The sequence below is a fragment of the Sminthopsis crassicaudata genome, chromosome 1, assembly GCF_048593235.1.
Source record: "Sminthopsis crassicaudata isolate SCR6 chromosome 1, ASM4859323v1, whole genome shotgun sequence".
Classification (NCBI taxonomy): Eukaryota; Metazoa; Chordata; class Mammalia; order Dasyuromorphia; family Dasyuridae; genus Sminthopsis; species Sminthopsis crassicaudata.
Window position 1 is genome coordinate 158458441 of NC_133617.1, and position 24438 is coordinate 158482878.

General features: G+C 33.0%; 1 protein-coding gene across 5 annotated transcripts in view; it reads right to left on the bottom strand.

Annotated features, from left to right (window-relative positions):
• The window catches only part of WWP1 (WW domain containing E3 ubiquitin protein ligase 1), a 155285-nt gene that overhangs the window by 43579 nt on the left and 87268 nt on the right, over positions 1 to 24438 (bottom strand). For 4 of the 5 annotated variants that reach the window (XM_074270174.1, XM_074270166.1, XM_074270159.1 and 1 more), the window contains 5 exons: positions 15760 to 15884; positions 11400 to 11537; positions 11236 to 11302; positions 9707 to 9891; positions 4004 to 4340 (listed from right to left, as the gene is read on the bottom strand). In XM_074270174.1, the coding sequence (XP_074126275.1) occupies positions 4004 to 4340; positions 9707 to 9891; positions 11236 to 11302; positions 11400 to 11537; positions 15760 to 15884 (852 nt within the window). The remainder of the gene's footprint in view (positions 1 to 4003; positions 4341 to 9706; positions 9892 to 11235; positions 11303 to 11399; positions 11538 to 15759; positions 15885 to 24438) is intronic. The other variant, XM_074270193.1, reaches the window with a different exon arrangement.

Below are 24438 nucleotides of genomic sequence, written 5' to 3' on the forward strand. Positions count from 1 at the left end.
ATAATTACTTAAATAACTTTTTCATGTTTATTAAATACCTATTGTGTTCCAGGCACTGTACTAAGCCCTAAAAATAAGAGATAAAAAGACAGTCTCTGCTCTCAAGGAGATTAAAATCTAATGGGGAAGTCAATATACAAATAAATAAATAAATATGTATATATACCAAACAAGTGATATATAAGATAAAACATGAAATAATTAACAGAGTAAAGGCAGTAGAATTAAGAGAGGTTGAACAAGGCTTCTAATAAAGATGGGATTTCAGAGGAGACTTAAATGAAGCCAGGGAGATCAATAGTGAGAGTGGAAGAGGAACAGTATTCCAGACATAAGAAACAGTCGGAAAGATTGCCCAGTCAAGAGACGGAGCATCTTGTTCATATGCGAGCCAGGAGGCCAATGCTACAATCTAGATTAGTATACATATCAGAGTATATAAGGTATAAAAAGACCGGTAATGAGGGATAGGCTAAGTTATGATGGGTTTAAATGCCTTACAGAGCATTTCTTATTTCATCTTCCAGTCAATAGGAAGCCACTGGAATTTTGGGTGCAATTAAGGGGATACTAATATGATTGGACATGTACTTTAAAAAAATCATATTTAAAAATGTCCTTCATCATTATTATCTCTTATCACATTGTACATAAATAAACTGTTCTCTGAACATTTAGATTTTATATACTGGACATTTAGATTTGAACATTTAGATTTTACATACTGGAAAAGAAGAGGCCCAAAGGAAAAAAGCTAAAGAATTGCTTAATTGAATGGCAGATGGCAATAATAGTCAAGGCAACAGAGGTATCATATTCTCTCTCTTGCCCAGCAGTTCATTAACTTTAGTCAATACTGAGCCAAACAATGACTATATCTGGAGCAATAGAAAATGATGGTCAAAGAAAGGAAAATTCTTTAAAATTATTACCATAACATTTTGATAGCTCTTACTTAATAAAAAGTTATAATTATAAACTATTTTTTAAATTACTATTCTAAAAATTTAATTCTGTATCTAACAAAAACAGTAAAAGACCTAAAATTTTGTCCAGTCAAGACCATATCTTTAGGATTGACATTTTCAATAGATAGTGGTTTACCGTCTTCTGTTGTTGCTGAGTCACTTCAGTTGAGTCCAACTTTTTTGTGTTTTCTTGGCAAAGATAGTAGAGGGGATGCAATTTCCTTCTCTAGCTCATTTTACAGATGAGGAAAATGAGTTAAAGAGGGTTAAGTGACTTGCCCAGGGTCACATAATTAGTATCTTGAGACCACATTTGAACTGAAATTTTTTTGACTCCAGAGCATTGCAGCACCTAGATGCCCCTGATTTAGTCTAGAGTTTTTTTTTTATTAATATTCCACTTCCAATTTGCTTTTGTAACATTTTCAAATACATGAGCAATCAAGCAATATACCATTTCCTTTTCTGATTTTCGCTTGAAAATTCACCCCTCTCTCCTAACCAGTTATATAGCTTTCTCCTAAATTTTCACCAAATTAGTTTTACTCTAATGACAAAGCCTTCTAAGAATTCAAGGTTATCTCCATGTTGTGAAGAGGAATTGAAGTAGGACTTTACTAAGGTATATTTTAAAAAACATTTCTCTAGTTGTTTTTAATCCTCCTATTCTGTTTAGGCTCATGATTTCATTATCCTAGATGGAGACAGGATTCATATTTTATTCATGATGACAGTTTGTGGGATAATATTATAGACATTCTGCCTCATTAACTTTTGAGAAACATCATCACAAGGGGAAACTATTTCCATAGAGATACACTTTCATGTTGCCATGAGAAAAAGGGAGGGGAAAAAACAAGGGGAGAGAGGGCAGAGCATTTGGGCTCTGAAAACTTAAGGTAAATGGAGAAAGGGAAAATAATAAAGAGGAGGAACTAGTTATAACAAGATTAGGTCAGAGTGGTTTTAGCTGATCATTTAGGGTTATAAGATACTAATGGACTTTGTTAACAGTATATTAATGGCATTACTAAAAAATAACAATTGTTAGCGAAATATAATGCAAGCTATGCTATTTTTCTCTTGGAATGTGATGAAATTCATTATATAAAAAACCATTAGTAGAAAATAAATTAGAAAAAAATCAGTATCTAGTGTCTACATACATAGGAATCGGTCCAATAATTTAAATTAGTATCATAAAACTAATTTATTCCTTGTAACTTTAAATGCATAATTAAAGCAATTTTTTTACATTAGAAAGCATTACCTATTAGGAAGAAAACTGTCTATTTATATTAAGGTAGCAAGATGATCAATTTGAAGATTTCTTCTGGTTGTGGTTTGTACTAGATGATCACTGAGGTCCCTTCAAACTCTCTAATTTCAAATTCTGAGATTCTGTGATATAGTGGAAAAAACCAACTGGTACTGAAAGTTAAGGGACCTGCATGCATTATAACTCTGAACTTACCAGACTTGTGGCTTTAGGTAAATCACTTCACCTCTCTGGGTTTCATCTATAAATGAAGTAGTTGGAATAGAATCCTAGAACTTTAAATGTAAGGGACAACAAAGGATTTCTATACCCATCTTTACACCTAACTTGAATCATATCTTTAACACTCCTGATAAATTAGTCATCAAGCCTTTTCTTGAAAACCTCCAGTGTCAAAGAACTCATAATACTTTCTAAAACATTCCATTATATTTTCTGATCTCTTAATTGTCTGGAACTTTTTCACTCTGTTCAACTGAAATCTGCCTCCCCAGAAATTGTGCCTACAAGTCTAAGCTGTGCCCTATGTGTAACTTTAAAAAATTTCTTCTCAAATAAAATAATCTTCTGTAAATTTAATATAAGAAGCTTTTATAAGAAATAAATACCTATAATCAAAAAAAGGATATTGCCTGCCTGGTTGTATCAGATAAACAATGGACTTAAAGTGAAGAAGAAAACAAAAATTCCAAAACATAAAGCTTTGAAAAAAACTATTAGACATTGAAAATATTGCCATTATAGTCAGCTATTTTTAACAGCTCAGAAGAACTACACTTGACTTTTTGGACACCTAATTTTTAAATGAAGTCAATGGGAAAACAGAGTTTTCTTTGTGGAGAACTCTTGGAACATATTCCAAATAATCATCTATTTAAACCATTTATTTGGTAAAACCTCCAATAATAATAGTATGTATGATTAATTTAGTTTTAGACCTAAGTAAGAATTAGTTTTAATTTCTGATGAAAACAATACGTTCCTTAAAAGTATACTACTATATTTGGTAGAGTTTAACAAACATAAATTAATCTTTCTTTGCCTAATTGAAAATTCTGCCACAGTTCCAGTTCATTTGGAACAAATTTTTCACAAGAGAATGCAGACCTAGATATAGCAGATAAGATTGACAGTATATTGACCGAGGTTTTTTATTGTTTATCTCAAGTGAAACCTTAATAATTGTTACTTTTGCTGTGATTTAATTTTCACTAATACAGTTTAAAAATTGCAGTTAAAAGCCCAAATATCTGTTTTATTACTTTTCTTTTAAACTGGCTAACTATATTTTGGTATTAAATAGACTAGGATTGAAAGAATTATATTAATGTAAAATAGAGGATTTATAAATACCAAAAGCTCATCATCTTTTTTTACAAAAGAACAATATTCAAAGCATCAACATATCCAGAATAAATTGCTTGTAGCATTTTTTTTATTATTAAAAATTATCATTAAAGTAAAAGTTCTTAGGAGTTGTAAACCTATAGCCTTTTTTATTCCCTTGTCCTCAAAATTCTCTTTTACCAAAATATTACCTTTTTATTTACCATTTTATTTTTATGAAGAGGTCTATGAGATAAATCCAATCGTGGTCTGTTTTAACAACATACATTTCAAATGTGCAACTGAGCCAACAACTGTTCTTAAATCAAACTTTTTAGATTCCATGTTTTAAATATATAAAGTAATATAAATACTTGATGCTTGCATCAAACATCACCACATACATTACTATCAAAAATTTCCAACATACCCTGGTGGCAAAGGGTCTGTAATGGAATTTCCAGGCTGTTGCCTTATAGGTTCTTCAGGTACATTAGACTGTCTTGGTTTGGGGGCATCAATAGCAGAACTATTTTTAAAATTAGAGGCAGAGTCTACAGTGTTTAGAGTTTCTTGTACCATTTCTGCACTGGCTGAAGCAAAATATGTACTATTTTCAGAGCATTCAGGAATTTCTTGAATTATAGGATCTGTAGTAGTAACAGTATTAGTGCAATCAGTAGGTATGGGAATTTCTTCAGATCCTATTACAGTTGGAAGAACAGGGGTGTTATCAGCTGCTGCAGATGAAGATGACTCTCCATTAACTGGAAAAGAAAAATTAAGAAATCTGTATCAAGCACCAATGCAAAATCAAATACTACCTCTTATCAAATATTCAATTTATATAAAATATTGTACTAAGTGACAAGGAAGAATGCATATGTATATATATACATAAAACAAAGACCCAACAATATACTACCTAAAAATTATAACCAATGTCACCCTCAAACAAATGGATACTTTATTTCCAATAATCAGAATTTAAAACTGCCCAATCTGTTAGACACAAGAGCAAAGTAAAAAAGAATCCAGCTGTTACTACCTGAAAAAAAACAAAAAACTCCAAGGGCTCCTAGTAATGCCGTACCCAAATACTATAAATAGCCCCAAAAGGAAGTGATAAAATGCCAAGAAGCCAAAATAAAATTACACAAGATTTAGAAGCTGCCACTATAAAGGAGAAAAGAGTTTTGAAAATGATATTCTTAAAAAAAAAAAAAAAAAAAGATACAATCAAGAAACTTTTAGTAAAATTTGAATATTTCAAAAGGTGCAACCAAAAAGGTGAGAACTAAGGAAACATTTTGAAATGCAAGAGTAAAGAATATCATTAAGGTACAAATATTTGATGAGTTTGAAGAGCCTACATAGGATGAATTATTTATAGGCCAATTTAGATAAAAGAAACTAGAGTCTAAGCAGTACCCTAAAGTATTAACGTTTCATTATTAAGTCAATAAGCATTTATTAAGCATCTGTTATATGTGAGGTATTATACTAATATATAGGGAAGATACAGAGAAAGGCAAAAGCCAATTCCTATCCACAAGAAGCTCCCAATCTAATGGAGAAGACAATAAGCAGAGTACTACAAATGTATACATAGTAAATAGAAAATAATTTAAAGAGGAAAGAAATCAGAATTAAGAATGGGAAAGCCTTCTTATAAAAAAAAAAATGGAGAGTTTATTTAAAACTTGACTGAAGTACAGGAAAACTAGTAGTCAGAGATGAAGAGGGAGATCATTCCAGGAAGTAAGGGCAACAAATGAAAGTGCTCAATGCTGAGAAAAGAAAGAATCTGCTTTCTGCAAAACAGCAAAGAGGACAGTGTCATTGGAATGAAAAGTATGCAGGGGGTAAAAAGAATGTAAAAGAGAGTCTAAGGTATAAGAAAACTAAAAAGGGAGAGGAAGCACTAAGTAATGAATGCACAGTTGCCCTCAGAGGTGTAAAATGCCTGAGGGCTATGAAAACCAGTTTTAAAAAAGAACATGGAAGACAGATATCTTTAAGGGACTGACCACCCAAATTGATCCAAGATTGGAGCAAGTTAGAAAAATGATGTAGTAGGAGGGTGATATAGGGGGCAATCTAATGGAGAAAAAAAGAATAAAAGTTGATAGAATGATATGTGGGGAGTCTTTTGTCCTACTTTCATGTTTTTAGGAGAAAGAAATGGAAGAAAGGTGAGTGTGGTAGTGAATGAGATGAGGTGAGATCTTTCAAGACAGTTGAGAAAATCTAGTAAAGCTTCATCTACTTCAGTGTTTGAGTAGGCCTGAAGGACTCTGAACCTCTAGTCAAGGGCATAATTGCATTCCCCTCTCATGATATCTCCTATTTCAGCCAAATATGGGCAACTATGTACTTATTGGTCAAGTTCAATTTCGTGGGTAGATCTCGCCTTTAGAATGTAGACTCTCAGCCAATGAGGCTGAGAGTCAGTGGTGGGAGGGGGTGTTTTGCATTAGGGATTAAAGGTGCTGTCCTGCCCACAGAAGGCGCTTCCTCTCTTCTTTTGTCTGCTTGAGTAGTGGGTCGCCCTTCTCCCGAGAATGTACAATAAACTTTGCTTTTCTCTAGAGCTCTCTCCAGCTTTTTTATTAAATGGTGACCCCTCACCATTTCCGTACCACACAGTAGGAAGGAGAAAAGGGAACTTAATCTCACACAGAAGTACATAAAATGAAAAGTATTCAAAGATGGGGAAAAGGAGATATAAAACTGGCATTTCATAAACTTTCATCTGAAATGGACAAAAGAAGTTGGAAGGCATTCACACAAAACAACAAGGAGAGAGGAGAGAAAAGAGGAAGACTTAAAGTCTTCCTTTACTGCCTAAAGGCAGGATAGTTAAGAGACTAATCGTGATACCTTATTAGCTTTCTATGTTAAGAGTCTTCCTGATCAGACACAAAGAATCCTTTCTGTGTGACTGACAGTTCCTGCTTAGGCTAATTGATTAGTGGGTACTAGAGGATACCTAAGAGGGTAAATAAAGTGCCAAGACCAAACAGGATGTGCTTTTAGGGAGAGATGGGGAGTCATTTGCACATGGTTTTATAAAGATGAGCTCCCCTAACAGCCAATCTAAATATGGATATGTGCAAGAGAAGGGGAAGAGTTCCTAAAGGAAATGAGTTTGACAGAATGGATTTATTCCTCTTTGTTTTCCACTCCCTCAGTCAAACCCTGTCATATTATGCATATGCAATTAGAGGCTCCCTTTTAGGTTAAGTTCCATCAAATTGGCTTCAGACCTAGGATATGGGCCTCCCCCAATATACTATCATACATGTATGGAATGACCAACTGATGAAACTTGAGAAGGCTGCTGGGATAGTTGTGTCTTAGGCAAATATTGCTGTCACTCTGGGAATGGGAGATGCTGTAGAGCCCCAGGATGCCTTACTAAGTAGGCAAAGTAGGCTGGTATTATTCCCAGGAGGGAGATTTAGATGTGGCTCCTAAAAAAAAAGGGGGGGGTTTATAATAAAGTAATTAATGGCAAACCACTCCACTATCTTTTGCCAAGAAAACCTCAATTGGGGTCACAAAGAAGCAGACAGAAGTGAAAAAAGACTGAATAGGCATAAGTATAAAACTGAATCAGATAATTAAGCTCTGGGTACTTGAAATATAAGAATGGATTTTTCTGGAAATTGTTTTAGCTAATTCCCTCTGTATCTTCCTTACTTTTTTTTTTTTGGAGGGGGGGGGACGACAAAGAGTGCCTTCAGCTCAAAGTGGTTATTCCCTCAAAGGGCTTCATATACCTTGGAGAAGAAATAGGTTAGGTCTTCCTAAACTGATACCCTTCTCTTCCTTTTTAATGACTCAGGGAACTCTTCCCGGAAAAGAATTAGGGTACCAATGGGTTATATTTTTGGGAGGTGTCTAGCTTTCTTATAGTAAGAGGTAAATTTTGCTATATAATTATATGTTTTAATCAGTTGACTTAGTGGTAATTCTGAGTCACTGGATGAGGATAAAAGAGAGTCTAATTACTTAGCAACGTGGAAGAATGGGATAGCCCTTCCACAGAGGCCTCTAAGGAAGCAAAGATTTTTGTTATTCTCCTAATGCAGCTCTCAGGGAGGGAAAGATAATAGTGGATAGCAGCATAAGGAAAGCACTGCCATCAACTCAGAGTCCCAAAATAAGCTGCATGAAAGAGGTCTCAGCCACTTTACTACAACTGGTTCTGATACAGTACAAGAAAAATAATTAATTGTGCCCAAAGTATCCATGAAGAGGCTCTCATATTCCTCAAGCTGTTCCCACTCATCACTACCATCTCAGAATTCAAAACTTAGTCTTTCCAAAGGAGAGGAGGAAGAAAGAACTGGACTCCATATTTGTTTTGTTTTGTTTTTCCCCCTATAACAAAAATAATAGTCATTTAAATGATGTACTGTACCTTAGAAGATCATTAAGATTTTGCTGTTAAGAAATGGTATGTGATAGGACCAGTAGTTTCCTAAAACAGCTTCCATAAAGTTTTCAAGATAACTTCCTACACCCATGAAACCTGATTGGTCCCAGTTTCCCTAATGCATTTTCCTAGTTTGGAGACATGAAAGGTCACAGCTATGTGTAGTTGGCATCTCTCAGACTTGGAAGCAGAAATGGAAAAAAGTGCTATAGACAGCACTGAGACAGAGACCAAAGATTAAGTGTTTTTATTTTGTCTTATTCTATTTGTTCTCTCCTAAGACAGGAGGAATTATCTACTATGTTTGATGAGATCTAGAACTGGGATACCCAAATATAGCTCTCCTGCAACCCCTTTGGATTCGGTGCAAAGAGAGAGAGTTAAATGTGGTGGCGCAAGATTCCCCAGTAAAGGAATTTACAGACCTGAAAACCTAGATTGATATAAGAGGTTTATTATGGGGTTTGGAAGTAAGGTTAAAGTCTAGTTAGTAAAAGGTGAAGGTAGAGATAAGAGGGCACCGGAAATATTCCAGTGGGCAGAGTTCTTGGTGCCAGGCGTGGTACTGGCATGTTTAGACTTTCTGCAAAGAGAAGTCTCCAGCTTGGCTCTTTTATAATGAGAGATTTAGTTGAAGGGGTCTGTGGGTGGAGTCCCAAGTTGGTTCAAATCCAGGTGGGGGTTGTTAGAGTTTAAGTTGGCTCAGATGCCTGTAGGGGCTGGGACTGGAATTCAAAGGGGTGCTTTGACCAGGATTTGTGAATCAAAGGTCCTAGCTTCTAGAATGATGGATAATGCATCAGCTAGGAGAGGCTGGGAATCAGAAAAGAATAAATCAATCTGAAAAGGACTAGTTTCTTAAAGGGACCACAACCCACATCATTACCACTTTCATGCTCATCTAAAACATACTTTTCCTCCACATTACAGTCCTGTTCTCTACTATTTTTCATTTCAAGTATATGACAGAATCAAAAGCACATTCTGAATTAATTAGCTTTCTCAAGATCTCTCAAAAGTTAATGATAATTTGAAACATTTTTTTTCATATTAAAGAAATTGAAACACAAGCAAATGTAAAATGCAAAATGCTCTTGTAAATCAGGAAAAACACTACAAATATAAAGAATCTTCTCTTACTGTGTTTTGGTACACTTATGATTTCAAGACTGTAGGAATTTTCTGGTAAGAAAACCTCTTATACCAATGCAGAGCAACAGCTGTTCTTTAACTTAAAATTTTAGAAAGCTTTATAGAGAAACTAACAGTTGAACTAACTGGCCCAGAGTCACACAACTATTATGTATCAGAAATAGTATTGAAACCCAGAATTCCTTACTCCAATGTAGGCTTTTTATCTCACTACAACATAAAGCCTCTCTAAGAGACTTACAAAGTGGGCTGAAACATTTAAACAACATGGGAAATCTCAAATAACTTAAATATATTCTTTCAATATTTTTAAATCCCAAACTCCTATATAAATAATAATATATCATTACATTAATATTAATTATATATTAATTATAATGTAACATATATTATACATGTAATATATGACAATAATAATATAATAATAAGATAATCAAATATTTTAAAGTCAAGAAATAGTTAAAATAAAAATTGAATGATGTATCAAACTTTATAGATTTTCATTAAAACCATTTTTCAATGTTTTAACTTTCTTACCAGTGTTATTGGCAGACTGAGATGTAAGTGGTTTTGAAGCTGGTGTATTTTTAGGTCTAGTTGCAACATGAGAAGGAGATGAGGGTGTGCTGTCTCCATTGAGTACGGGTATGCAGAATGAATTTTGCACTACTGAGTTTGTAGGTGTATGGTTATCTATTCCATTAGCAACTTCAATAGCAGATCTTTAAAAAAAAATTTCATTACACAAAACAACCTGATAGAAAAACAAACTATAAGGTAAAAAGATATCCTAAAAGAATAATTCAGAACCAAACTTTGCTTTGTCTTAAAACACAGAAATAAAATAAAAACATATATGTGTGTCTCATTATGTTAGAAATTCAATTTTTAACCAGAAGAAAAGTAGGGAGTTTAAAAAAATTAGCAATTCTAACATTTAGATATCACTATACAAAAGAATATGTATACTACACAAAATATGTACATAAATTTTTCACTAAACTCACAAAAGCATATCAACTTAATGATTTATATAAAAAAACACCAATGTAAACTTCTACCAGTGTCTAAAACTTTAAGAAAAATAACATCAATATTGAATCCTTTAAAAATATTTCAATGAGGGGCAGCTAGATGGTGCAGTGGATAGAGCACCAACCTTAAATCAGGAGGATCTGAGTTCAAATTTGACATCAGACACTTAACATGTCCTAGCTATGTGACCCTGGGCAAGTCACTTAACCCCAACTGCCTCAACAAATTTTATATATATTACTAGGAAATAGTAGCAATTTAAATCAACAAATATTTATTGAACAATTGTTATAGCAGAAACTTAAATGCCAAAAACTTTCATTTCTACAAGAGGTTAAATAATATGCAGAAAAATTATAAAAGTTAATATATTAGCTCAAATTAACACCCTGAGGTAAAATACAGGCTAGATAATTGCCTAATATGGGAAACTCCCTCTTTTTGAGGTACTTTTCATATTTCAACAAATAAAATCATCAGATCCTAAAATAACTTATACCAAATTTACTAAATATAATGATTTTCAGCAAAGTGGTATTTAAGGTATCTATATCAAATTCTTACATGGGCTACTTTAAAGAACAAGTCAATTAAAAAATCTACAAATTCTTACATTTATAGGTTTTAGGTCCGCTAGATTATATTTTTTAGAATCTTTCACACTAGTAAAATTATCCCAGACTAGGAGATTTTAACCCAGGAGCCTAGGAACTTATTTTAGAAATATTTTGATAAATCGCATTTTAATACAATTGGTTTTATTTGTAATCCTATTTATACCACTTTATGTAATTAAAACCATTATTCTCCTCAGTTGGAGATTGGCTTAAAATGATCCATGTTTTCTTTCTAATATTAAGAACTAAATTGTATTTATCACAAATCTAGCATATGCCTAAAATAGTTTAAGGAATATTTTCATTGGAAATTTTTAATTATATAAGCATAAAAAAATTAAAAGTAAAAAGTTTCAAGTATTAGAAATGTGCTTCTTCTCACTAGTACAAATATGAAAATCAAATATTTCTAACCTGGTTGCAGTTCTTGATGAAGTTTCTCCATTTTCATACATGGCATCACCATTCTGTTGGACTTCTACTAAATAATAAGAAATAAATAAAAATAGGGCTTTTTTCTTCCTCAATAAAATTATACATTTCATTTATTTATTTAAAAGGCATATAAATTCCCTTACTGGCTGCAGTTGAAGGGCAATTTGTTAGCATTTCTTGATCAACCACTAATCCATCAAGCACGACTGTCAGCTCACCAGTTTGTACTATTCCATTCTTGTTTTCCAGTGAGAGTTTTAATTGTTCTTTCACTCTTTCCACTACAAAAAGGGAAACATTCAAATTTAGAAATTTCTGACAAAAAGTGACATTTTTAAGCAAAAATGAGATTTCTAAAAAATCACACATGGTTATTAGTATTATGATACAACTCTCCTAACAACTATTTTGGGTAAAGAAAAAAATAAATAAAAAGTAAACTTCAAAAACTAGAGAAATATCCACACCCACAAATATATACCTATTCACTCCCTTTCCCACCCTTTTTCACCTGTTACTCTCTCTTTCTCTTACTTTTTTTTCCCAGCAAAGTCAAACTTCCTACTTGTTAAAAATCACTGGCCATCTCTCTAAATTTCATCTTTAATTATTCCATCTTTAATCTATACAGGTTTATTCCTTCAGTATATAAGCAAATTCATGGGCAGGGAGCACGAAGCCCAAGAAATGTTCTTAGTTTCTGAAACTAAAAAATTGAACCTAGATTGTTTTGAAATATTTTCCTTAAATTCAAATTTCCAAACTTGGCAAGGATGAAATCTGTTTAAAGTGTCAACTAATTCTGACACATGTGATCAAGTTCATGAATTTGATACTTATCATACATATGTTTCAGTTAACAAGAGTTCTTTGCCTCCAATGAGCTAGGAACCAAATGTGGAAACTTAATTTTACTTAGTAACCAAGGACCAATCCTTATTGTGTTAAGTAAAAATCAAAACCAAAATAAATTTTCTAATTATTCAATTCAATATCCAAGTAGCTTTAATAATATAATTGGTTGCCCTGTTCCTGTGAGAGAATAAACAAAACACTCTTTTCAACCATTATTATTGTTTTAACTTTTCCTTTCGTCTTAAGGAATCTTTTTTTTTTTTTTCCACTAGAGGTAGAGCAGTACTAAAAATCCAAAACTGCAGTGAATCTCTTCTATGAACACTCCCTAAAATCTGCAGTTCCGGTTTCCCAAAGGTGCTAATATTCTAAAATGATGGAAATAGCTAGTATAGTATTAAAATGTTTCTTTTACATTACACCATATATGAGCAATTACCCACAAAAGGAAGTATGATTAAAAACAATAATAGTAGCTTATATTTACATTGGACTTTAAATTTTGCCAAGGGCTTTCTATACATTAATTCTTTTGATCATTGCAACAGCCCTATTAATCAATTATGAACCAGTTAGAGGTAGAATTTGAATCTCCTAACTCCAAATTTAACCTCCATTCTCTTTCTAGAACTGAACTTAAAATTAAGAGATGTGGCTTCTAGTCTTAGGTTTCCCACAGATTACTTGCATGACTCTGAGTAAGTCAAAGACTTTCTGGGTCTTATCTTTCAGGTTTTATATTAAACAAGGTTTAAACTTTCTTTCAAAGGCATCTCTCCAGTTTGAAAACTCTATAAACTGATTATAATAACTGATATAATAATAAACATAAATCAAAGCCATATCCCAGAAAAACACATAAAATAAGGTTCTCAAACATGGTTAACTTACATTAGTTAATTAGTATAAGCTATTACTTGACCCAACTATAAACTCTTTGTTTTTATGGCATTCTCTCTATGCAAGAAAGATCCTATTCAATTAGTCATCCATCATCTTGGGTTTGATATCCCTATTTTAATTAGTTCATAACCACTTAGCACTATCTTGTCATAATTACTAAGAAATGATGACATTTCACATATATTGACACTGTTATACTTACAAAGTTATTTTACCTACATTACTAAGTCTGAATGACACAAAAACTTAGAGTTAGTACAAGTATTATTCTTTGTATCATACACATAAAGAAACAGTCAGGGAGATTAAACAGCTTGTTGTGGTCCATTAGACAAGGCAATATTTGAAAAAAACAAATTTTTGCTTGAATCTAGTTTTCTCTTTATTACACTATAAATAAAGTATAATAAAGTACAGCATACTCTACTAAATTAACAAACAAGTCAGAGATGGTCTGTTATTTAAAAAGAAAAACTACCCACATGTTTCTTGCATAAAGCTAATGCATAAGAAAATTCAGGATAGATAGGAAGAAATTAGTCCTAAATAAAGGATGACAGGGGAAGATATTTTGGGCCACACAACTGTCTCCATCAAATAACACTAAACAAAACTATTGTCTCAAGATAATTTAGATATTAGACACTTAAAATAAATTTAAATTCAATTAACATGACAAGTGAAGCTAAGATGATAAAAGAGTAATAGGAAGCAATATATTCAAGTTCTTCTCCACAAACTAACAAATCTAGAAAATGCACCAGCCTGAAACCTGATGAGGAAATGTTAGTCTTCTAATCGGTCCAATTTACTATAGAGAGATAATCAGAAAAGACTTGGGACACTGGTCAAGGATTTGGGCCAGGAGCATGATGCATGAAGCAATAGATACAAAGCAGAAGTTGTATACCAGAGAAAAAGATCTCAGATTCCTACTGAGACATCCCCCAAACCACAATGGTGCACTGCAATAAGGACAAGTACCAGATGGCAATTCTGTTATCTCTTACCCAGTCCTGGATAACAGATGTAGGGTAGAGTAAGATAGGGACCTATTCAATGTCATAGCATTTTTTCTACTATATGGAGGCCCTATGTGATATACAAAGAAAGAAGGAAGTTCAAAAGCCAACAGCCAACAGCAGCCGCCATGTGGCTCTCACTTCAGGTGCAAAGCAGGGTCTTACTTCCAAATATTAAAGCAGCTTACAGTTACAACAAGGATACAAGCCCTGGCAGAAGAGGAGCCTACAATTCTGAATGTCCTAAGCTAAAAGAGCATTCCAGCTGGCGGTTGAGATGGCACCCAAAAGCATTCTATTCTTACTCAGACCCAAACACAGGATTTTGCAGAACTCAGATTGAGAGGGCAACAATCAGACTTTACCATGTATCAAACCATTTTGGAAGCAGCTTGCAGGTCCCCAGCCAGTTTTAGACACATTGGAAAAACACAATACTCAACACCCCAAGAAAGCTACAATAGGATTAGCCCAGATCTTCCCTCCAGAAGAATGGCAGAATCAAGACTTAAGTTTTTAGAAAAATGGAACGGGAGAAGGAGAGAAGAATCCCATAATAATGAGCCATTATGGTAAAATGGACAATCAAGATACAAAAACAGAAAAGAATGACTCCAAAACATCTGACAGCATTGCTTCAGAGAAAAAAAAAGCCTGGACACAACCTCAACCTGGATTTCTGGAAGAGATGAAGCAAGAGTTTAAAAAAAAAATTTTTTTTAATGTTTTAAATAAATGCAATGATATTATTTGAAGAAAAAATTGGAGGAGATATGAGAACAAAAAAGAAAATGAAAAGGGAATGAATAATTTGGGCACAAATGGTACAAAATGCTGCACAAACATCAAACTCCCTGAAAATTAAAACAGACCAAACAGAAGCCAATGACTTCCTAAGTCTGGGGGGAAGGGGGGGAGAAAAAAAAAAAGGAAATTATTTCATAACAAAAAATAAAACAAAATTTTAACCTGGAAAACAGCGAGAAGAGTTAAAATGAAATGATAACTCAAATGAAAACTCCCAAGAACAACAGAAATCCAGAAATTCCAAGTCAAAGAAAAAGTACTTTTAAGTAGACACAATCAAGATGGCCAGACCAACACTATAAAGAAGTGGAGAATTTGGAAATGATATTCCAGAAGGCAAAGGAATATATAGGCTCAAAGCCTAGAATAATAACCATCAAAGCTGAGTAGGTAAGGGGATAAGAATATTCACGAAGCACTCAGAAAACTATACTCTGAGAAACTATACTCAGAATTTTTTAAATGTTAGTTCATTTGATTTATACAACAACCCTGTGAGGTACGTGCCAATATGATAACTATTTTACAGTTTAGCTATTTGAGGCAAATGGAGGTTAAGTGGCTTGCCAACGGTCACAAAGTTAGTGTCTATGGAGAGATCTGAACTCAGGTCTTTCTTACACCAGACCCACCCTACACCCTACTAGTAGTCACCTTCCTTCCTCCCACTCCCCTGCTTGCTCAAATTTGCATCTAAAAATAAATGAAAGCTAGTGTTAGAGAATTTAAATTATTCAATAAATTAATCATATAGGTAAAAGTAATTTTAAAATTCACTTTTAAAAAACAAATAATTATCTCATATACTAATAAACCTTCATAGTAAATAAACCAATTGACTTCTTGCTCACATAAATTTTTCAAACTTAAATAATAACATAAAATAAAATAACAGAAATTAAAACAAAAGACTTACATTTTCTATTGTGTATTTCAAGAGCTTGCCTCAAGTCTACTGTCGCTCTTCCTAATAATGCATCTGCTTTTAAAGTATGATGACTCCATACTCTAAATTCCAATGTGGTCTGAGGTGTCACATTCCTATAGTAAAAAATCAGAACAAAAAAGATACATTAATATTACTTTATAAACATTTTTCTTACAACCAGACTGTGACACTGCAAAATTAACTATTCCCATTTTACAAATGATGAAACCAAGGTTCAGCTAGGATCACAGAGCTAATATGCAGCAAAGATTAGAAGTTAGGTCTCTCTCAAATTCAAGTCCAGTGCTTTCTAACCTATTATTAATCCCCTAATAATTTCTTTAGTTTAACTGTTTTTATGGTTATTTTCTGTAGTGTGCTGTTGTCTCCAGAAGCTGCCAGATCACTCTCCGGGAAGAGATCTGCTGTGTCTACTCAAATCTTTTGGACAGATTCTTCTTCCTCTAGAGAACTGACTTCCCTTCCTGCAGAGAGCTGCGTCAAGCCAGATGTAGTGCAGAGTCTTCTCTTCTTTAACTCTTGTCCTTCTCCAGTCCAATCTGCTCTCCAGGCCCAATGTTGTCTCTTTTATCCTCCCAGAGAATGGGCGTGGGAAAAACCACTTCAGCCAATGAGCTTGCTCCTTCTATCAAGTCAACCTGAGTTCTCACCTTGTAATTGTCCAGACAACCTGAATTCTCACCTTGTCACTGTCCAGACAACCTGAGTTCTCACTTAGTAATCCTAACAATTTTCAGTCATGTCTGACTTTGAGACCTTCCATTTGTAGCTTCTTGAGTGGTTTACCATTTCTTCCTTTTACTCATTTTACAGATAAGGAAACTGTGGCAAACAAGGCCTAGGGTCACAAGGCTAGTAAGTATCTAGAACTGGATTTGAAGAAAGGAGTCTTTCCAACTCCAAGCCCAGAACTTCATTAACGTAGCTGCCCTTCCTAGAACAGTAAAACCTCACAAATTCTGTGTCAGGGAAACTCAGTTTTAATAAAATAATCTAAAATACAGAATGCAGTGTATTTTTAAGATAAATATTGCTAGTTACTTCTACAAACAGGAACCTGAAATGACAAACATGATAAATAAGGATAGAGCCAATGACTACATAAGAATGATTTATAATTATATTCAAATATGGTTAAAAAGTTTATTCTCTTTATGTAGTAACTGTATTTTAATACATATAAGGGCTTGTAAAATATTTGAAATCAGTTGCTAAAACCTGTTTGACAACATGGCAAAATAAGTTTTAAAATATTAAATAAGTTCCATAAGACTTAACTATTATAAGCACTTAATCTGTGATCTATGAGCCTGAGAAACAAAAGGAAAAAAAAGTCCAAAAAAAAAAAAAAAAAAAAAAAGGGCAATCCCAGGTCAACACATCCTTAAAGTTTTATTTATACTACTAAATTTCTAAGTGAATGTTTTTTTGATATGGACAAGAGAAGTGAACTGAGAATAGAAACCTAGGTTTGAGACATGGTTCATACATACATTTCCTATATGATCTCAGGAGTGTCTGCCTACCTGGGTCTCAATTTTGTCACCTGCAAAATGAGGTTAAAGAGTGTATTTATGTGTATATACACAAATATGTGATTTTTAATGTCCTTTCCAAAACCAACTACAACTTACATAATGCAAAGATAAAAATTCAGCTTCACTTATTCTTGACTACAATTTTCTTTTTTTTACATTTAATTTTATTTTTTCAGTTACATGTAACTTTTAATATCTTAAGTCCTTCTGTACTATCTCATATCACTATATTGCTGAAAATAGCTAAGTCATGATGAATATACAATATGATTTATTGTGTTTAATGGTTCTACTTATTTCAGTTTCTTATTTCAATTTATATCTTTTGAGATTTTTCCTTATTCATTTTGGGGATATATTTAATAGTTTATTTTCTTCCTTTTTCCACTCATTGAGAAGGAAGGCAATTTAATATCAGTTATACATGTTCTATCATATAAAACATATTCTATTTTATTTATGCTATAACAGAAAACATAACTACCCCTCTTCCAAATTAAAAAAAAAAAGGCAAAAAAAAATTTTTTTTAAAGTATGCTTTGACCTCCATCATTTAGACCCCCGTCAGTTCTTTATCTAAAGGTAGATATATATCATTTTTTGCCATAAATTCTTCAGATTTCTCCTGGATTACTGTCTTGCTGAAAATAGCTAAGTCATTTAGTTGATCACAATACTGCTATTACAGTGTACAATGTTTTTCTGGTCCTGATCATTTCACTTTGCTTAAATTCATATGTGACTTTCCAAGTTTTTCTCAGAATCCTCTGTTCATTATTTCTTATAGCACAACAGTCTTCAGTTACAATCATATACAACTTGTTCAGCCATTCCGCAATTAATGGACATCCCCTCAATTTCCAATTTTTTTTGCTCCTAGAAGAGAGATATTATAAGAATTTTTTGTAAATATTAGTTCTTTTTCTTTTTTTTTTAATTTTTCAGGATACAGACACAGGACTACTATTGCTGGATCAAAGGTTGTGCATAATTTTAAAGCTCTTTGAACCCAGTTTATAAATTGGTCTCCAGAATACCTGAAATAGTTCACAACTCCACCAACAATGCATTAATATCTCAATTTGCCCACATCTTCAACAACACTTGTCATTTATCTTTTCTGTCACATTCACATAAATATGAGATATCGGCTCAAAATGGTAATAATTTGCATTTCTCTAATCAATAGTAAATTAAAACTTTTTTCATCTGACAATAGATAGTTCTGATACTTCATCTAAAAACTGTTCATATTCTTTGACTGTTTATCAATTGGAGAATGGCTGTTATTTTTATGCATTTGATTTAGTGGTCTCTATCTAACAAATGAATTGTTTATCAAAGAAACTTGCTCTAAAATTTTTTCACAATTATTATTGTTATTGCCTCCAACCCATTTCCCCTCCATTTATCATATTCTCTCTTCAAAATATATTTTCATGAATATTTTGCTTTTGATTACCATTCTCCCCAAAGCTGTTTCCCTTTCTACAGCTTTCTGTTCCCCTTCTCTTATACCTTTCTCCTTCTATTGGGTAAGATCAATTTCTATCTGTGTATGAGTAAGGTTCAAATGTTCCTCTCCTCTGTACTGTAAAAACCTCTTTTAAAAAAAAAAAAAAAAAAAACTTTTTTTATAAGAGATAATCCAACTCATTCCACCTTTCCTTTCCCTACCTCATCTCTTAATTTTTTAGATATCCAATCATATTTAACTTATACTCATGGCCTCTTTCTATATATGCTCATTGTAACTGCCCTCCTTGTAATCAAAAAGTTGTTAAGAATTACAACTATCCGGCAGCTAGGTGGCGCAATAGATAGAGCACCAGCCTTGAATTCAGGAGGACCCGAGCTCAAATTTGATCTCAGATACTTAACGCTTCCTACTGTGTGACCCTGGGCAAGTCACTTAACTCCAGCCTCAGGAAGGAAAAAAAAAAAAATTACAACTATCTTTCCATCTAGGAATATAATTTATTGAATCCTTTATAATTTCCTCTTTCTTTACTTTTTATGCTTCTCTTGAGTACTGAATTTGAAAATCAACTTTTCTATTCAACTCTGGTTTTATTAATGGGAATGCTTTAAAAATGCCCTATTTCACAGAATATCCATTTATTTTTCCCCCAAGAAAGAATATATTCAGTTTTTGTGGGTAGGTAAATCTTGATTATAATCCCAGCTCCTCGGTCCTCAGGAGTTTCACATTCCAAGCCCTCCAATTCTTTAATACTTAATCTCAGGGTATCCTGACTGTGGCTCCATGATATTCAAACTATTTTTTTTGGGGGGGGGCAGCTTTGCAATATTTTCTCTCTGAGCTGAAATTTCTGAAATTTGGCTATAATATTTCTACAAGTTTTCATTTTGGTTTCTCTTTCAGGAGGGGATAAATAAGATTTTTCAATTCTATTTTACCATCTGCTTCTAGAAAAGGAAAGTTTTCTTCAATAATTTCTTAGAAGATGATGTTCAAGCTCTTTTTTAAAAATCATAGCTTTCAGGTAGTCTAATAATTCTTAAATTATCTCTCCTTGATCTATTTTCAAGATGAGTTACTTTTTCAACGCAATAGTTAAAATTTTCTTAAAAAAAGAAAAAATCTTTTGACTTAGTTTTATTGTTTCTTGGTGTCACATGAAGTCGTTACCTTCCACTTGCCCAATTCTAAATTTTAAGGAGTTATTTTTTTCTGTTAACTTGTATATCTCCTTTCCTATTTGGTCAATTCTATTTATTCAGGAATTCTTCTCTTTGGTAAATTGTTGTATGTCCTTTTCCATTTGTCAATTCTCCTTTATGTAGTTTTCTTCAGTACATTTTTATACCTCTTTCACTTGGCCTATTCAGGTTTTTTTTATTCTCTTAAAAAATTATTTTATATTTAAATAAGAGGAAAATAAATGAAATAAAAAAATTGACATATGCACAGCAGAACATGAAACAATTTAAAAATTTCCATTTCAAGAAAGCCTATATAGTTACTACAAATTGTGTCTACCTTTTCTTTTCTTTTTTTATAGCTTTTTATTGACAGAGCATATGCATAGGTAATTTTTCAACATTGTCCCTTGCACTCACTTCTGTTCCAACTTTTCCCCCCTACCTCCACCTTCTCCCCTAGATGGTGGGCAGTCTCCTACATATTAAACATGTTTAAGTATATCTTAGATATAATATATGTGTGCAGATATGTACAGTTCTCTTGTTGCATAAGAAAAATCAGATTCAGAAGGTAAAAATAACCTGGGAAGAAAAACAAAAATGCAAGTAGTGCACATTCCTTTCTCAGTGTTCTTTCTCTGGGTGTGTAGCTGATTCTATCCATCACTGATCAATTGGAACTGAATTAGATCTTCTCTTTGTCGAAGACGTCCACTTCCATCAGAATATATCCTCATACAGTATTGTTGTTGAAGTGTATAATAATCTCCTGGTTCTGTTCACTTAACTTAGCATCAGTTCATGTAGGTCTCTCCGAGACTCTCTGTATTCATCCTGCTGGTCATTTCTTACAGAACAATAATATTCCTACTACAATTTACCCAACCATTCTCCAACTGATGGGTATCCATTCAATTTCCAGTTTCTAGCAACTACAAAAAGGGCTGCCACCCATTCACAACTCCACCAACAATGCATCAGTGTCCCGGTTTTCCCACATCCTCTCCAACATTCATCATTATTTTTTCCTGTCATCTTAGCCAATCTGACAGGTGTGGCGTAGTATCTCAGAGTTGTCTTAATTTGCATTTCTTTGATCAATAGTGATTTGGAACACTTTCATATGAGTGGAAATAGTTTCAATTTCATCATCTGAAAATTGTTCATATCCTTTGACCATTTATCAACTGGAGAATGGCTTGATTTCTTATAAATTAAGAGTAAATTCTCTATATATTTTGGAAATGAGGCCTTTATAAGAACCTTTAACTATAAAAATGCTTTCCCAGTTTGCTGCTTTCCTTCTAATCTTGTTTGCATTAGTTTTGATTGTACAGAGGCTTTTTAATTTGATATAATCAAAATTTTCTATTTTATGATCAATAATGATTTCTAGTTCTTCTTTGGTGACAAATTCCTTCCTCCTCCACAAGTCTGAGAGGTAAACTATCCTATGTTCCTCTAATTTATTTATAATCTTGTTCTTTATGCCTAAATCATGGACGTATTTTGATCTTATCTTGGTATGTGGTGTTAAGTATGGGTTCATGCCTAGTTTCTGCCATACTAATTACCAGTTTTCCCAGCAGTTTTTGTCAAATAGTGAATTATTTTATCAAAAGTTGGGATCTTTGGGTATGTCAGACACTAGATTGCTATACTTATTGACTAATTTGTCCTGTGAACTTAACCTATTCCACTGATCAACTAGTCTATTTCTTAGCCAATAGCAAATGGTTTTGATGACCACTACTTTATAATATAGTTTTACATCAGGTACAGCTAAGCTCCTTCATTTGATTTTTTTTTTTTATTAGTTCTCTTGAAATTTTTGACCTTTTGTTCTTCCATATGAATTTTTTCTAGGTCATTAAAATGGTTTCTTGGGAGTCTGATTAGTATAATACTAAGTAAATAGATTAGTTTAGGTAGTATTGTCATCTTTATTATATTTGCTCAGTCTATCCAAGAGCACTTAATATTTTTCTATTTGTTTACAGACAATTTTAAATAGATGCTACTGAGTTTTTAAAATTGTCAGTAACCATCATATGGTGATAAACTGGAACTGTTCCCAAAAAGATCAGGAGTGAAACAAGGTTACCCACTATTACCATTACTATTCAATATTGTATTAGAAATGCTAACTCCGGCAATTCTATTTTGTTGATTTTTCATAAAACCAACTCTTAGTTTTATTTATTAATTCAATAGATTTTTTTTCACTTTCAATTTTATTAATTTCTCCTTTTACTTTTAGAATTTCAAGTTTAGTATTTGACTGGGGGGTTTTAATTTGCTCTTTTTCTAGCTTTTTAAGTTGCAAGCGCAATTCATTGATCTTCTCTTTTTCTATTTTATTCAAGTAAGCCTCTAAGAGATGTAAAATTTCCCCTTATTACCGCTTTGGCTACATCCCACAAATTTTGGTATGTTAGTCTCATTGTTGTCATTCTCATGGGTGAAATTATTAATTGTGTCTATGATTTGCTGTACACTGTTCATTCTTTAGCTTGAGATTATTTAGTTTCCAATGACTTTTTGGTCTAGCTTTTTGTTGAATATAATTTTATTGCATCGTGATCTGAAAAGAATGCATTTACTATTTCTGCCTTTCTGCATTTAATTTTGAGGTCTTTATGTAATAATATATGGCCAATTTTTGTATAGGTTCCATGAACTGCTGAGAAGAAAATATATTCCTTTCTGTCTCCATTCAGTTTTCTCCAAAGAACTATCATACCTAACTTTTCTAATATTCTATTTTTCTCTTTAACTTCTTTCTTATTTGTTTTGTGGTTTGATTTATCTAATTCTGAGAGTGCAAGGTTGACATCTCCCACTATTATAGTTTTATTCCTTATTGCTTCTTGCAACTTTATTAACTTTTCCTTTAGGAATTTAGAAGTTATACCACTTGGTGCATATATGTTTAGTATTGATATTGCTTCATTGTCTATGCTACCCTTGGAAGGAAACTCTATCTAGCTATCAAATTTTGCTTTTGCTTGATCTGAGATCAGGATGGCTGCCCCTGCTTTTTTTTACTTCACCTGAAGCATAATAGATTCTGTTCCAGCCTTTTGCCTTTACTCTGAATGTATCGTCCTGCTTTAAATGTGTTTCCTGCAAACAACATATTGTAGGATTCTGGCTTCTGATCCAGTCTGCTATCTACCTCCGCTTAATGGGAGAGTTCATCCCATTCACATGTACAGTTAAAATTACTAATTCTATATTTCCTGCTATCTTATTATTCCCAGATTATACTTTTCCTCTCCCTTCTTATCCCCTTTCCCAGGATTAAACTTATGGGTACCACTTGCCTCATGCAGCTCTCCCTCTAACCCCCTTTTAGTCCCTTCACCTTTCTTATTCCTTTCCCTTATTTTTTTTTGTATTCCCATCTATTTAGCCTACTTTTTTCCTTTTCCCTCTCCCACTTTTTAATGAGGTGAGAGAAGTTTTTCTGTAAACCAAATATGTCTAATATTTTCTCTTGAGCCAAATCTGATGAAAGATTCACACAATGTTCCTCCCCCTCCTTTAATTCCCTCAGATATGATAGGTTTCCTTTGCCTCTTCGTAGGATGTAATTTCCGTCTTTTTATCTCCCCTTTTCCCTTTTCTGATTCAATCCCCTTTCCACTTCTACTTCCCCCTCCTTTTTTAAAAAATATTATAACAGTAAAATCAAATTATACATGTGTTATTTACATATACCCATAACAGAAATACAGTTCTCAAGAGTTGTTTTTATTTTTTATGCTTCTCTTGAGTCCTATATTTGGAAGTCAGATTATTTTTGTTTAGCTCTGGTTTTTTCATTTGGAATAAATTCCATTCACCTGTTTCATTGAATGTCCATCTTCTTCCCTGGAAGAAAATGCTCAGCTTAGCTGGGTAATTTATTCTTGGCTGCATTCCAAGTTCTTTTGCCTTACAGAATGTCATATTCCAGGCCCTTCCATCTCTTAGTGTGGAAGCTGCTAGATCCTGAGTGATCCTTATTGTGGCTCCTTGGTATTTGAATTGTTTTATTCTGGCTACTTGTAATATTTTTCTCCTTAGTCTAATAGTTTTGAAATTTAGCCACAATATTCCTTGGAGTTTTTATTTTTTTTTTTGGGGGGGGGGGGGGATTTCAGAAGGTGTTCGATGAATTCTTTCAATGCCTATTTTAGCTTCTGATTCTATTATATCTGGGCAGTTCTCTTTGATGATTTCCTGTAAAATAGTGTCTAGGCTCTTTTTTTTTTTTTTCCATCATAATTTTTAGGAAGTCCAATAATCTTCAGGTCTATTTTCCAGGTCTGTTGTTTTTCCAAGTAGATATTTAACAATTTTTTCCCTTATTTTTTCATTTTTTGTTTTGTTTTGTTTTTGGTTTTGTTTGACTGGTCCTTGATGTCTCAATGCATCATTCATTTCTATTTGTTCA